The 15,681-nt window shown below is 44.8% G+C and overlaps 1 protein-coding gene across 13 annotated transcripts in view; it reads left to right on the plus strand.

The window, feature by feature from the left end:
* Positions 1–15,681, plus strand: part of Sipa1l1 (signal induced proliferation associated 1 like 1) — a 290,762-nt gene that overhangs the window by 201,179 nt on the left and 73,902 nt on the right. For all 13 annotated transcript variants that reach the window (XM_021653798.2, XM_021653855.2, XM_021653864.2 and 10 more), the window contains 2 exons: positions 4,961–5,135; positions 14,654–14,757. In XM_021653798.2, the coding sequence (XP_021509473.1) occupies positions 4,961–5,135; positions 14,654–14,757 (279 nt within the window). The remainder of the gene's footprint in view (positions 1–4,960; positions 5,136–14,653; positions 14,758–15,681) is intronic.

The raw sequence follows: 15,681 nt of genomic DNA on the forward strand, positions 1-15,681 counted from the left end.
ATTGTGTTTTCGTTTGTACTTCCCAGTAAGGATAAAATTTTTAAAAAAGTTCTTTACTGATTTCCCAGTCTCTCCTGGGAAGACAGTAAAGAGACTCATCTTTAGGAAGAAGTTGAGAGAGTTATGTTTACAGAGACCAAACCAGAGTGACCACTGTCCACGAATCCCTGTGCCAAGCAGGCAGAGATGATCCTTGTAGGCTGCTCTCACCCACCCCCCAAGAAGAGCCAGGGAACGCAGCAGGAGAACATTTTTAGAAAACAAGTTGAGACTCTGGTGTCTGAAAAGATGGAAGAATGCCTCTCACTCTTTCTGCTCTTTGCAGCCAACCACCTTGGACATTATATATGATGGACACAGAGAAAGAAGCTTGGAAGGTAGACAGGAGGTTGACTGGCTGAGGAGCCAGTCTATGGATGGCACAGTGATGAGGTCCTGGCTTTTCTTTGCAGCTCCTGGTTTGGATTCGGAAGAGGCCAAACATGGTTGAGTCGCGATAAGCACCAACAAAACTGTTTAAAAGATTTTATACATTAAAAAATAAAACCATAAATCCACGATGTCTGAGGAGGCTTTCTGTGCTTGGGAGGCACTGCTGGATAAACAGGTGGGGAGCAGGATCCTGTTTTCCACAGGTGGCCTCAGACACTGGGTACTTAGGTCTCTCTAAGGCTTCCCTGCACTGTTCTGAAGCCACGTGGAGCACGGGAACGCTCTCCTGTCCTCCCTTCTTCCCCAAGCCACAGCAGCATCTCTGGAGGCCTAGTGGTTATCCTATTCCTCGGGTGCCAGCAGAGTTCAGTGCTGCTGAGATGATGTGGGCATTGGCCCTCAGGAAGATGACAGGAAGGCGAGAGCATCTAGAGGCCCGGGAGAACTTGATGTCCCATGCTTTGAGAACTGTGGCACAGGGAAAGAACTCTTAACACATCATGCCTCATAAATGTCTAGATTAAACATTTAATTCTAAAGGTTTATAAAAAGTGGGTTGTCCTTGTGGGGTTGGTCACCTCAGTGTTCTTGTGACTTTTTCTGGGAAGATGGATAAAATGCTAGACTTTGTAAGATGTGCCTGAGAGCCATGTTACTGAGGTGTAATGAGCTAATCCTGAACTCTGGCTAGACCCACTCTTTTCAGGTATGCAGGAATTCTTGATTTGGCTTGTACTCTTTCATCAAGTGTCCCAAAACAAAACCCTTCCAGATCGTATAGGTCTTTGGATTTGGGACTATTTCATATTAAGCGTCCCTATTTGAAAATTCAAGAATGCCTAGGTTGTATCTCTTTCTTGATTCTGTGTGGAATTGCCTGCTTTATGAAAGGACATCATTTAGTACTGTTTGTTCCCGCCAGTGGACCTCTGATAGAGATACGACTTTTGTCCTGTTGGACTTAGCATTGTTAATTTTTATAGACATAAGCACCTTTTGTAAGGCCTGGTCGTGCACACCTTTAATCCTAGCACTCAGGAGGTAGAGGCAGGTCACAGGATCTCTGTGAGTTTGAGGCCAGCCTGGTCTACATAGTGAGTTCCAGTTCAGCACTAGATAGTAGCCCTGTCTGAAAATACAAGCAAACAAACAAATAAACAAAATTGTTGAGTGACCAGACACTTGAATCAGGGCCCCAGAGGAACAGTTGTCTGAGGCATAGAATGGTATTCCATTACTAAAAAGCCCAGACATTCTCATCAATAAAATTTATGCTGCTTTTACCCTCCCTGTTTCCAGGGTAGCTCTCAGTTCAATGCTGTTTTGCATTTTATATTTAAACATTGCATACTCATATTCAAAGCCCACACAGATATATTTGCACCTCTCAAAGAAAACAAAGATCCGTTTCATTGAACCTGCCAGCGGTTCCAGGGTTGCTCAAGCCGTAGACCCTACACTGACACAGGTGTCTCTGGCACCTGCTCATTTTCTGGGCATGTTTGTGTTACATTTGTGTACCTGCTGCACAGTGCCACAAATACCAGGAGGAAACATGGTCCCTGGCTAAGGATTTGAGGAGTCTTGAGTTCAGAGAATGCCTCCTCCGTTTGATTTAATTGGAACAGAAATTGAGTGTATAGTCATCTTGTCAGTTCAGGAGAATAGAGCAGGTGGCATCTGGCACAGTTTTAAGCTGAAGAAAATGTGACAATCTAGCAGATTTCCTAATCCTCTTATAAAACACTGTTCCTTTCAAAGCAGCGAAACCAGAAACCAGCTGGTTGTCTGTGGGTGGAACTGACCGTCTATACTATCAGTGAGTAGAAGGAGCACATTGTGTCCTCTCCCGGAGACTGCCTGTCTGGTGCTTTCAGGTTTCCTTGCTTATCTTACTCCACAGTGGACTCTTTAACATGATAAATGATTCCTGTTGAATTTTCCAGTGAAACCTTAGGCCTGTAAGAAGTTCTTTAAAATATCCTACAAACCATGAGTGATAGAACGCTTCCCGCTGAGCAGGGTGACTTTGTTTTGTGGCCTGTGCAGGCTGATCTGGGAGGCGCAGCCAGACAGCACGGAACTCAGAGCTCCCTCCTGTCTCCAGATCTCTATCTCTTTGATGGTTCTCCCTTCAGGGAGGAGGTGCTGCCCCTCAAACGGGGTACTGGGGAGCTGACTGTGTTAGAGGACTGCCTTTGTAATGAGCGGAGAGCCTGCCGCTCCCAGTGAATCCTCAAAGACCTACTGGGACAGTTCCGCTCTACAGCCAGGATAAACCCTCCTTGTGGGGTCCCCCTCCTAGCATTAGCACAGTCTTAGAGTTGGAGCAGCCAGCTGAGACAGGGCTGAAATGTCAGTGGTTTTACTTTAATATTTTGCTTGCTTTTTTTTTTGTTTCTCCTAAGTGTGACATACAAAACAAAACAAAAAAACAAAGCCAAGCAAGCCAAATGTATGCCTTTTACCAATTAAAGTGAAGTAAAGATATGCCATGTTAAATGCTGTTTTTCACACTGTCTTGTGTTAATTTGTTCAGCTACTTGTGAGGATCAAACCAGGGCTTCGCTTTGCCCCCAGAGGTGTAGGGACAGGTAAGCAGAGTGGGTCCTGAGCAGTGAAGCTAGCATCTGGGATTGTTGTGCTCCCCTGTCACCTTAGCAGAGTGAAAGGACGCAAAGCAAGCAAGCAAGCAAGCAATGGATTTCTTTCCCAAGTTGCTTTTCTGTGTGAGCGCTGTTCTGAACCATGTGACTTAGAATGTTGATACAGGTAGAACATTGCTAAATGCCCATAAGCCTCGAATGGCAAGGGCCTGAATGTTTTGAGAATTCAGAAATCTTCAAATTGTAGGATAATAAAATACACGCACAACATGTTAATATTCCCTGTGTGATATGGGGTAGCACCCCACAGTCAGACACATGAATATTTATTTGAGGAAAACATGAATATTCATACCAAGAAGAATAAATTAAAAGTTAGGATATCAACGCGTTATCAGTTCTTGCTGCCAAGTGTGTTTGCTTAAATTGATTTCTTTTATTTTTCAATTTGAGAATTGCAAATAAATGGCTTTGGACTCATGTGTTGAGTGATAGACACAGAATAAAACAAGACTGACAGGCAGGCTTAGTGGATCACCCCTTGAACCCCAGCACTTCGGAGGTAGAAGTCTGGTCTCTTGTAAGATCAAGGTCAGCCTGTTCTATATCGGGAGTGCCAGGCTTACACAGAGAGACCCTGTCTAAAGTGGGGGGGGGAGCAGGGCAGGACTGCAGAAATCACTTTTCTTTCATTCACTGGCTGTCAGATGAGTCGGATCAAGCTGGTTGGCTGTTCTAGGGACCAGACAATAAGTGTGTGTTTGATTTTGTACGTGATTTGGCAGGTAGCAGGTATTTGATAGATGCTGTCTGCTAAAACTTCCCCTTACCAAGTATGGTGGCTGTACCTGTAGTCACAGCTGCTCAGGAGGCAGAAGTAGGAAGACTGTTTGAATCCAGGACTGTGGGACCAGCTTGTGTGTCATGCTAGGTTGGAATCCAGTGAATGCTAGGCAAACACAGCACCAAGTGACAGCCTCAGCACCCTCCTCCCCCCCCCCCCCCCATTTATCTTTTTTACCTTATGTGAAATGCTCGGCTCAGTGGCCACAGCACCATTATGGTGGAGGGTCAGGAGCTCAGCTTTGGCCACCCTAGTTCTTAGTGTCTCCATTTTTAAGTTGTAAATTTACTTCTTATTGAGAATTCAGTGTCTTTTAGAAAGTTGCTGGTGGGATGACAGGCTTTTCAGTGATGAGTAAGTGTCTTGATTACTGTTGTATCATAGTTACATCTTGGGAATGTTTCACTCTTAAGTGCAGTGTGAAATGGGTATTTACCCCCCAGCTGATCTGCCATTAAGATGTCCTTCCAGAATCCCTCTGAAGGCACTTGCCTTTGAGGACAGTTAGGAAGAGAAGTTTCTCTAGCTGTGTGCTGGTGAGGCTGGTCTCTACCCGAGCTCTACACAGGGGCATAGTTTAGCACACTGTTGGAGTGGTGGTGCTGCAAGGCTGCTCAGATTCTTCAGTACCAGGTTAGTTACCAGAACTTTCAGTTCCAAAAGTTTACTTTAAAGTACGTTTTCATAAATAGATACCCGCCTTTAAATGTGTGAAGGCCTCGGGTTTGTAAAGGGAAGGATCATTGAGGATTAATTGGCAGTTTTGGTCAGGCCATTCCTCAGCTTTTCATACTTTGTAAATCATGAAAAGGAATCTCCCCAAGTCCCACCATCTGCTCTAATGCTGTATGGCATGACACGCAGCAATTCTAGTTTACTCCTCTGCCCTTTTCTTTTAGCTGAGGAGGATTATAGGCGTGTTCCGCTGTAGGTTTTGGATCTGAGACAGAAGAATTAAAAGGTTTCCCTCGAAGGATGCTGTCCATTTGCTGGGTGTGTGCCCCACAGGACTTGTTAGCTCGGGAAGGTTAGTGCACATCGGTTGCTCTTTGCATCACTGTATCTCCTTTCTCCACAGCTGAACTATCAGCAGAAAGTGGGCATCATGTACTGCAAAGCAGGCCAGAGCACGGAGGAAGAGATGTACAATAATGAGTCTGCCGGCCCAGCCTTTGAGGAATTCCTTCAGCTGCTGGGAGAACGAGTTCGGCTAAAAGGATTTGAGAAGTATCGCGCACAGCTTGACACCAAAAGTAAGAAATACTTACACCTTCCTCTTCTGCTTGATTTCCCCTGCCATGCTGATGTGCGTCTGCTAAGCCACCCAGAAAACAGCACTGCCACTTACTGCAGAGAGCTGCTGGCATTGGAGGAGGCCGGGGGGAATGTCACACTAGAACACCGAATGTCACACCGAAGACCACGGTCCAAATGGCCGGGATGGGACTGCAATACACTGCTGTCATCAGTGTATTGGACGGGTCGGGGCACGGACACAGATGGTGCAGAGTTCGCTTAGCTGAGTGTTAGGGGAGCTTAAAAGTCCAGGACCTTAATCTGTTGCAAGACCTGGAAGTTTTTACTTTTATTGGTTTATTATATAATCCTTGTACTCTTTGAAGTAGCCAACCTTTACGTAGCTTTCTTGTAGACTTTTATGTTCTTTTTTTTATATTATTGTATTATGTGTTTGTTTGTACATGGTGTGTTTTGTGTGTGTGTGTGTGTGTGTGTGTGTGTATGTACCTGTGAGTGTATGTGTGTGTACCACATCTGCCACCAAATTCCTGTGGAAGTCAAAAGACATTTTGTGGAGTCTGTTCTTGTTTTTTTTTGTTTTGTTTTGTTTGTTTGTTTGTTTGTTTGTTTGTTTTTGAGTCAGCATGTCATTATGTGTCTTCTGCTGACCTGGAACTCACCATATAGACCAGGCTGATATTGAACTCACGAAGACCTTTCTGCTTCCTCAGTGCTAGGATTAAAGGTGTGTCACTATACTCAGCTTTCTTCTGCCTTATGTGCGTTCCAACTCAAGTCACCAGGCTTTGTAGCAAGCATCTCTACCCTCTGTGCCATCTTGCTGCCCTCTTCTGTATTCTTTTAATGTCTAGGAGTTCTTTGTTTCTGTTGCCTACACTTATATTAAGGTGTGCACATATGTGTGTGCATGGAGATGCCAGAGGTCAGCCATGGATGTTGTGCCTCAGTAGCATGCACTCTGTGTTTTGAGACAGGCTCTCATTGACCTGAAGTTCACAGGGAAACTAGAGTGGCTGGACAGTGAGCCTCAGGGATTGGCCTATGTCCACCTCCTCGGTGCTCAGTCACCACGCTTGTGACAACATATTCATCTTTATTAATGTGGGGTCTGAGGACTCAAACTCAGAACTTTACCCATGAGTCATCTCTTCAGCCTCAGGTAATCGTAAAAAAATTTAGAGGTTATTATACCATTTTTGTGCTGTATCCCATTGTTGCCACTACTTCCTATCTCTTCTCCCTTGCCCTTCCTGCTCCTCTTCCTCCCCCAAAATAGTACTTCTTCTGCTCATTTGTTTCAGGACTCTCTATGGAAATAGGCTTGTTAATTTGGTTCATCATGTTGATTAAAGGCCCAGTGATGAGGTGATCTGTTTAACTGCAGTGTGGAAACTTACAAGGTTTCCCAGAGCCCACAGGAGGACTTCTAATCTCTTAGATGTCAGGTTAGGAGGCAGGGTGTAGACTTTTGCTCCATCTCTGCATGGAGATGATTTCAGTTTATCTCACAGGCTATCCTTGAATGGTGTGACCTGTTTCTCTTTGAGAGGGTCTGTGGATTAGCACATATGTGTTCAGCCTATAGTAATCTCTCCAGTTTTCTGTACAGGAAATTAAGTAAGGCATTGACTCATGAAAACAGAAAAGCATTCATAAACTCCACTGCAGGGAGGAATTTCCTGTTGCCATAGTTTTGCTGTTGGCAGCTTAGAAAGGACGTGCAAGAGAGACTCTGAAAAGCCATAAATAGCCAAGCCTCTTAAATATTATGTGAATGCCTGGTCCTGCTTGCAGCCTCAAAAGATCTTAAATCATTAGATGCCCTTCAGCTCTCTTTGTCCAGATATTCTGATAGCCACCTCGCAGGGTTCATGCATGTCCCAGGGTGGATCATCACTGCAGAGAACGACTGAAAAGGTGGCCTGCCCCTGGAGACGAGTGGTCAGCTGGAGCCCATAAGATGTGTGCTGTTCATTTGTCTGCCTTCCTAGCCACCAAGTCATGATGTGGGACAATGTGGTAAGGCGTCCCTGAGGTGACAGGAGTGTACCGTGGTGGCTGTTAAAGCAGTCGAATCACTAAAATAAGCCCTTTGTATACATTCAGCCCCAAATCCTGACAGTATGACAGTGGAGGAAGGTGGACCTGATTGCAAACTGCTTCTGGCTGCACAGTTTAGAATTGTATGATATGTTCCACAAAAGTCCTTCTGACTGAGGAAGATCCAGAAGAGTTTTTTCTCTGCATTTACAGAATATACCTTCATCCTTTTTTTCCCTTGCTCTGGCAAAATCCCCAAGGCTAGGTAATTGGTAAAGAAAAATGGGTCAGCTCAGTTCTGGAGGTATAAGACCATGGTACTGGCATTTCACAGGTTGGGGAGGTCACACCATAGACCAGGAAACTAGGGAGACGGGCAGGGTTTACCCCTACCCTGTTAGAGCTGTGAGGTCGTAAGTGCTTGCTCACAGTGACCTAAACCTGCAGGGTCCCATCTTTGGAAAGGCTCCGCAGCCTCTTACTGCTCCCATGCTTACTGGGGCGTGGGCACATTCAAACCATACCCAGGCCATAACAGGGTACCTACGTGTCTTAAAGTGAATGTGGCTCAGAAAGTATTTCACTCAGAAGCCCCAAAGACAGTATGCAGAATTAGTTCTTGTATCCCAGGTTAGCAGGGCAAAGACTAGAGTCTGCAGGTCTTGTATTTAAGTCCATATTAAATAGTGACAAGCCCACATCGGCAGCAAGTCAGCCCCTGCACACTCCAGTGGCCCCTTAGCAGCCATGGTGCTCCTGGAGGCAGGATGCAGCTCTGTGCGCGCTCATGATCTCAACGTCTTTTTCTGTTGTCATGGTGAGAAATTCTTTCATCTAGTTCTTAGGGAAGGGGGGAGCCATGTTGGCACGTGTCTGTAATTCTCAAACTCAGGAGGCAGAGGCAGGAGGATCAGAAATTCAGGGTTGTTCTTGGCTACATAGTGAGTGTGAGGCTACATGATTATTATAAGTTCTTTTCCTAAAGGTACATAAAGAGTCCTTCCTACATTGGAGCTCACTCAGATCTGTGGACTTGCAGCTTTTACCAAATTAAAATATTTTTTTATTATTGTCATGTGTGCCTCCGGTTACACACAGGTTGTGGACGTTACTAGTGTACCAAAAGCTGATGAGGCTCTGGTTTTATTTGTTCAGCTTTCTCCACACCTTTGTGCTCTGTTTTGATAATTTCTGTATCTTCCACTCTCGGAGCCTCATTAGGCTCTCCTTGTTCTTTGGATGACAGTTCAAACATGTTTATGACAGTTACTTCTGTCTCTGTCTCCCTGGTCTGAGGTAGTCTTACTACTTGGCCTGGCTGCTTCCCTGTGAGGTGCTGCGTTTTGTGAATGTCACCACTGTGGACATCAGTGAACTCCCCAGAAGGCCCACTTGGTTTCCCTAAGGCTTGGCTAAGATTGGCTACAGCTGCCTACAGGAGCCTGTGGTGTTCCTGAGGTGTGGTGTGTCGTGACTGACCACCATCCTTTAAACAGGTCATCTCCACGGAGCCTGTTTGGGATTCACTGTCTTCCGACTGGTAGCTCTTGCCCTGATTATTTCTTGGTTTGGCTTTGGGGAAGTAACGTGTATATATGCAGATTTTTTTTTCAGCCTAGTACTGGAGGTACCTTGTTCAGATGCCGAGCCTTGCTGTCTCTGAGGGTTGCTCCTCTTGGGTCCTCAGCCCAGTACCAATACTCTGCAAGCCTCAGCCACCTCAGACTTCCTGACCTCCGTTGTATAGCAGCTTCTCCCTTCAGAGGCCTGTCCTGTGCCACTGTCCCAAAAGTCTGCCTGTATAGAGAACTGGGACGTTACAGAGCACACCTTACTTACATCCATGCTACCAGCTCCACCCCCACAGGGACCACTGTCTAATGCCATCTTTTGTTGAATCTTTGAAACCAGTTGGGTCAGATGTTTTAGCAAATTTTCTAATTTATAGTGAGAATTATGGCTGGGACAGCAGTTCCAGATTCATTCTGATACTCGATCATTCATTCACTCATTCATTCATTCATTCTGTCTGTCTGTCTGTCTGTCTGCCTGTTTGCCTATCTATGCATGTATGCCATCTTTGTTAAGCCCCACAAACTGCTACCTAAATTGGCTTTGGATACATTCTCATGCCCGTGAGCTAATGAACATTAGGGGAATAAGACAGATCTGGTGGTGTGGTTGGCTAATTAAGTGTTCAGAGAAGGCATGATCACGAATGCGCGGTTTCGGTCTCCGTCCTTCTCTCCCTGCTGCCCTTGAACCTGCATACCCACATAGTCTGTGAGATGGTCCTACTTATCATGCTTGCTAACTGTGAGATTCTGCTCTGCTGTGCACTGAGAGTCGGGAAGACAATCGAGCCGTTTCTGCTCTTTCATACTTGTCTCTACAAAGTCCACTTTCTCATCTCAGAATTAAAGACTTAGAGCAAACAAATGAGCTTCAGATAAATATGTTGTTGGCTGGAGCAGATCTCTGCAGAAATGTTTAGCAGTGAATTTTTTTGGCTTCCTGTTTGTTCCCTGATTTGGTTGGCAAAGCCTCTGGATAATTCCACACACACTAGAGTCAAGAGAAAAATAAACTTCCCACCACACCATTTGTTTGAAAGCTAGAAACCGCCCTCATTTGAAGCTGTACTTACGGATGATTATTTGGGGAATGATTTCCTGAATGATGCTTGGCCGTCAGCTCAGCACACAGGAGCTCTGAGGCCCTTTGTGAAGCATCCTCAGTGCCCTGCCCTCCCTGTTCCGCTGCAGTGTCATGTACCACCCTCAGCGTTTCAGCAGCACCCAAGGGCCGCTGAGCTCAGGGGTCTAGACTAGACTTACTGGGCTTTCCAAAGAACACAGAGCCTTGGGGGCTGGAGAGGTGAGTGGTGAAAAGTACGGGCCGCTCTTCCTGAAGATCCGGGTTCAGTTCCCAGCACCCATGTGGTAGCTCACAGCCATCTCACAACCATCTGAAACTCCAGTTACAGGAGATCATTTCTTGCATTTCATGGGCACCAGGTACATACGTGGTATACTCACATGTATCCCGGCAAAATAGTCACAATAAAGAAAAGCAGTCCTTTGTTAGGAATAAGCTTTGGTGGTGGGAAAGGATAAGACACACACAGGGCCATTCAGAGTTCTAGACACATGCGTGAAAACTACACAAAGAAAATGGTGCTTTTTAAGGAAAATACACGTTTTAATCTTAACTGAACAAAAACTTAAATTTATGTGTGCGTGTATGTATAGCATATGTGTTTGTAGGCATATCTGATCTATGTGTTTGTATGTGTGTATGGTATATGTATGTGGGTGTGGTGTGTAGGTGTGTGTGGTGTAGTGTGTGGATGTATGGTGTGTGTATGTATGGGGGGTGGTTGTGACAGTGAACACATCTGCACGTGTGAGAGTACATGTGGCGGTCACAGGAGGACTTTCGGGAGTCACGTCTCTCCTCTCATCTTGTTAAGGCAAGATCACTGGTTGGTTCTGCTGTGTTGTGTCTTCCAGGTGGGTCTCATGGCTCCCATCTTGCCTGGCAGTGCTGGGATTACAGATGTATGCCTCTGCATCTGGCTTTTTCATATGGGTTCTAAGGATTGAACTTGGGTTGTCAGGTGTATGTGTAAAGCATTTTTAGCTGCTGAGCTATCCTCCTGGACCTAAAACTTAATTTCAAACCAAGACGTGTGTGTGTACTGAGAATCTTATGCGCTAGCATTTTGCAGTACTTTATCTCACCCAACTGTCACTACCGTGAGCGCACCAAACAACAGAGAAGTGACTACATCATTGACGCGTGAAATAGACCCGAGTCTAAAGCTTGTCCTGCCTCAGAAGTACACTGCTGTTCCAGAAGAACAATGTTGTTCCCAGCCTGACTGTGAGCTTTGACTGATCTGAGGGAACGCTATGTGTATGTGAAGTCTGACTTTAGTATGGAAATCTTAAACAGCCACTTAACTATTGTGCTATTTCAAACGAGGTAAGAATTAGAGCCAACACATCCTTATCCTTCCCAAACAGTTCCAACTAAGCAACAAGCATTCAGACATACGAGTCATGTGACCCATTCTCTTTCAAACCACCACGATGGATAGCCATCTTATTTATTAGAATATTAGGGATCAAGCCCAGAACTTCACCTCCCAGACAAGCACCCTCTCACTCAACTACACCCACAGGCTCCATAGATAGACAGCTAGACAGTTTCCAAAAATCAGGCAGACTTACATATATTCTAGCTATCTGCTCTGCCTTGACTTTCCTTTAATGCTCAAGACAAAGTTATGTGGATGCCTGGTTATTTTTCCTTATTCAGATTCACACACACAGTTATCATCCAAAAGTCAAGATCATCAGGGGTGTCGGCTACACCTTGGAGCTGCTTCTGCAGACTCGAAGCCCCTTCAAGTAAAAGCACCGCCGCTGACCGCTGTCTTGTCCAAAGAGTGACCGGCTGGCTGTTCCTGCTCTGTTATGGGTTGTGCAGTGGCATTCTGTCGTCCCTGTCTCAGCATTGGCTGTTATTCTGTCTTAGAGTCATCCACAGTGAATAGTGAACATTTTATTTGAGATTTTTGAGACAAGCTCTCACTGTGTAGCCCCAAACTGCCCTCTCACTGAGTTTCTTCTTTCTCAGCGTGCCGAGTTTCTAGATTACAGATGAGTCTATGACTGCTAAAGGATTTCCTTTTCATGAAGTAACTGTTGAGTGTGACAGTGTTCAGGGCCTTGTGAGGCTCACCGATGGTATGAGTTAGAGGTGGTCATATGACTGTCAGATGACCTGAGTCATGCCTGGGTTTACTACTAGCCAGATGATGGTGGCGCATGCCTTTAATCCCAGCTCTCGGGACCCAGAGGTGAAGCTCCGATTTTGAGAACAGCTAGGGCTGCATAGGAAAACCCTGCCATGAAAAACCAAACCAAACCAAAGAATTGAGCCCATCTAACTAATAGCATTAGCTCTCATAAGATTGCTCAATATCTATTCTCTTCAACAAGATTTAAAAACCATCAACTTGTCTTCATTTCCTAGAGTGTCATCCTCTGAAGAATTGGATAGTTTCAGGGCTACTAGAAGCATAGCAGGAACATTGAGTATTGTCGTCTTAGACTATAATGAGAATATTCTTTTCTCTTCTCTGGGAGATTTACATTTGTATCATGTACGTAGTAACCTCAGGATTGAGGAGTTGCTTTTTTCTAGGAAAGGAAAGTCTCATTATTTTGACCTTAGTCTCATCTCTAGCCTTGCAAAAAAAAAAAAAATTTAAAACTGTTCAAAATATTAGTAAAACTGTGGGATTGCTAAAGATCCTAAGAAAAAGGCTGGTCAGGCAGCATCCATTCTATGGAGTGAGGTGTGCAGAGGAAGATGGGGCTAAAAGTAGAAAATCAAGTTGTTGTCCAGAGAACTTCATCTTCCTGGTAGCCATGCCTACAAGACAAATGCAGTTAATAAGTGTTGGAGACAGCATTTTTTTTTCTAGCTCATTGGCTTTTGCTTAAAATCAGCTTGAAACACATCAGAGCTGCCGCATTCATCTCAGAGTCTTGCAAGACATTTATAGCAGGTGATCTTTAGATATTTATAGCAGTTTCCTAACTGTAGATAAGTTCTTCACACTTAAAACCAGCCATGAACAGTTGAGAAGGACACTTCATTGGATTAATGGTCTTTTGTGGCGGTAATCATTAATATTTATGAGATTTTTTTTTCTTGAGTACTTACATGTTGCCATGTATTTTGCAATTTTGAAGTCATTTTTGCTTTGTTCTATATTTAGCTTATTTCTTTGCATTTTTCATGAGCTTCAAAATGAAGAACCTCCAGTACGCTCCAGCCTAAAGCTCAGGGCTCAGGATCATGGCTCTAACTCTGAGAGTCTCGTCATAATCTGCTTGGAGCAGTACCTCAGTGCTCAGTGGGAACTCCTGCACCAGAGTAATGTGGATGAGCTGGTGAAACTAGACTCCTCTTGGTGGCCTCATACCCATTGTGCAGCTTCCCTGGGTGTGGCCAGGGATTTTGCCTTTTAAAGTGGCTCCCCGACAAATGCTCGCATGCTGATTTTGAGAGCTACTGCCTGTTAGATGTGCCAGTGATTTTTGTCTTGCCATGTCATTTGCTAAAACACAATAGGCACCATTTACTAAAGTGCAGTCAAGTCTTTGGGTCCTCAAAAGTGTGGTTGGTGGCTTTAGTCTACTCAGAATGAATGGTCTTATGTTCTCCAGGCAACCTATTCCAGGACCTCCGACTCAACAGGCTCTCAGCTGGGTGGTTTTCCTCCCCCTGTTTGTGGGTACCCTGATGGGAAAAGCTTTTGTATTTAGGTATTTGTATTGAGGTGGTTTTTCCTTAGGGGAAGTGAGCGTACAGCACGGCGTCAAGCCTTTAGAATTTTAGGGCACTGCTGTGACCCTGCTCTCCAGGGGTAGTCTCTTACCACTCCTAGTAGAATTGGAAACACAAAGAACTTAGTTCTTGATTTCTGGGAGGGCAAATGGAAAAATTGTTTTTTACTAGCCCTAGATTGAATTTAGCATTTCCTTCAGTTGTCAGCATAGACAGCCAGTCACCTGTGGTTTTGTTGCCAGCAGAAAATAGACATTTGATATCGTATCTATCAACAGTAACGTTGCTTATGCTCATGACTTCACCACACTGCAATAGCTGCTAGGCCATTTGCTGGATCTCAATATAAATCTTTATAGTAGCATTTGTTTACCACTTTAAATTTTAAAAGCCACATTAAATTTTCATTCTATTTTTAAGACAAGACTTTGCTATATATGGTCCAGTCTAGCATGGAACTTACAATGTAGCCCAGAGTTGCCATGAACTTGTGATGCTCCTATCTCAGCCTCTAAAGTAGAAGGATTGTAGGAGTGCACCAATATGCCTGGCAATAGTATATTTTAGATTATTTGATGATTAGCTTTTTTCATTCATGGATGTATTAACATATATACACACATATGGGATGCATGCATGTGTGGATGAATGCAGACATGCCTGCATAAGAATGTGTGTGGGTGTGGAGACCAAAAGTTGACATTAAGTATCTTCCTTGATCGCTACTCAGCTTGCTCTGCTGAAACCCTCTCTCCTCATTCTAACTGCTAGAATTACAGCTGGTCAGCACTGACGGTCCTCTCACTTGTGGGGCAAGCACTTTAGCCAGTCCCCCAGTTTGGTTGTTTGAGAGTAATTTAGTTTATGCATTCACGGATATTCTGAGAAAATGCCCACATCTACAGACCTCATAGGCCTTCAAGGGAGAATTGGCTGTTTAAACCCCATCACCCAAATGCGTGAAAACCCCTCTCATAGATAGGTCTTCTGTAGCCTCTTTCTTCCCTAAGTCATCTTCCAAGGCCATTCTCTTAAGGGGATGCTTCTTAAAGCCGTCTCTTGCAGTCATCTCATCAGTTGTTGTTTTCTTTCTTATAAACTGTAGCTGACTCCACGGGGACCCACTCTCTGTACACAACCTACAAAGACTACGAAATTATGTTCCACGTCTCCACCATGCTGCCCTACACGCCCAACAACAAGCAACAGGTAAGAGGTGCTCTGTCGTCCGTGTTCAGTGGCTGTGCTTTTTCCCCGTGGTCTAAGTGGCAAGTTCGTAAAACACAACCGGGATTTAGTATCGCACCTGTCACAGCAGCAGGACGCTCCGTGCTTTATGGAAGCAAGGAACAGCAAGTGAACCGAAAACAAATGAAGAGACTCAGATTCTAGGTTAACAGCCAGCTGGATGGCTTTGTGAATTAATCGTTTGCTTCTCACACCAGGGATTGAGGTTTTCATGCAATCTGACAGGAACAAATTGAAATCACTGTGATTGGATGACTCTGCAGGGTTGCAAAGGACCTACACGAGTGGGTGAAGATTCTACTCAAGAGGCCAGTGCTTAAAACAGGGAAACACTAATGTTTCCTCTCGAGTCCAAGGGAGATGGAACACAACAGGGAGAAATAGCAGGGCGAGTGTCGGTGGGGTCTAGAGCATTAGGAAATGGCGAAGGATAGACTCGATAAGGTCAAGTGCAAATACAGAGTTCTGCAGAGATCCAGGGGCACGCCTAGTCACCGAACTCAGAAAGAGAAGTGAAGAAACTAGGATACGGCAGACTGTCATGGAGAAAAATGGAAACTTAACAATACTTTTTGGACGATATTGGCAGTTACGGTTTGGGAGAGTATTTCAAAATAAATGACGTCAGACAAATTGAGAAGAAGGCAGAAGTGGACAGTCTCTCCTTCCTTACCGACTGCAAACTGGTCCAGTTTCCCTTGACTTTCTGGTGGGTGTGGGTGGCTTCTTTGTCGGCTGTGGGGTGAACATGGCTGGTGCTCTTCCAGAGATCTTCCTTAGTCCATCATGCAGCTGACCTCACTCCTGCCAGTTACCAAAGTGATCAGAAAGAGGAAACCCGATGGTGGGTCAGCGTAAGGCTGCAGTAAGCCACCTGAAGATGAG

Source organism: Meriones unguiculatus, chromosome 7 (genome assembly GCF_030254825.1).
Source record: "Meriones unguiculatus strain TT.TT164.6M chromosome 7, Bangor_MerUng_6.1, whole genome shotgun sequence".
NCBI lineage: Eukaryota > Metazoa > Chordata > Mammalia > Rodentia > Muridae > Meriones > Meriones unguiculatus.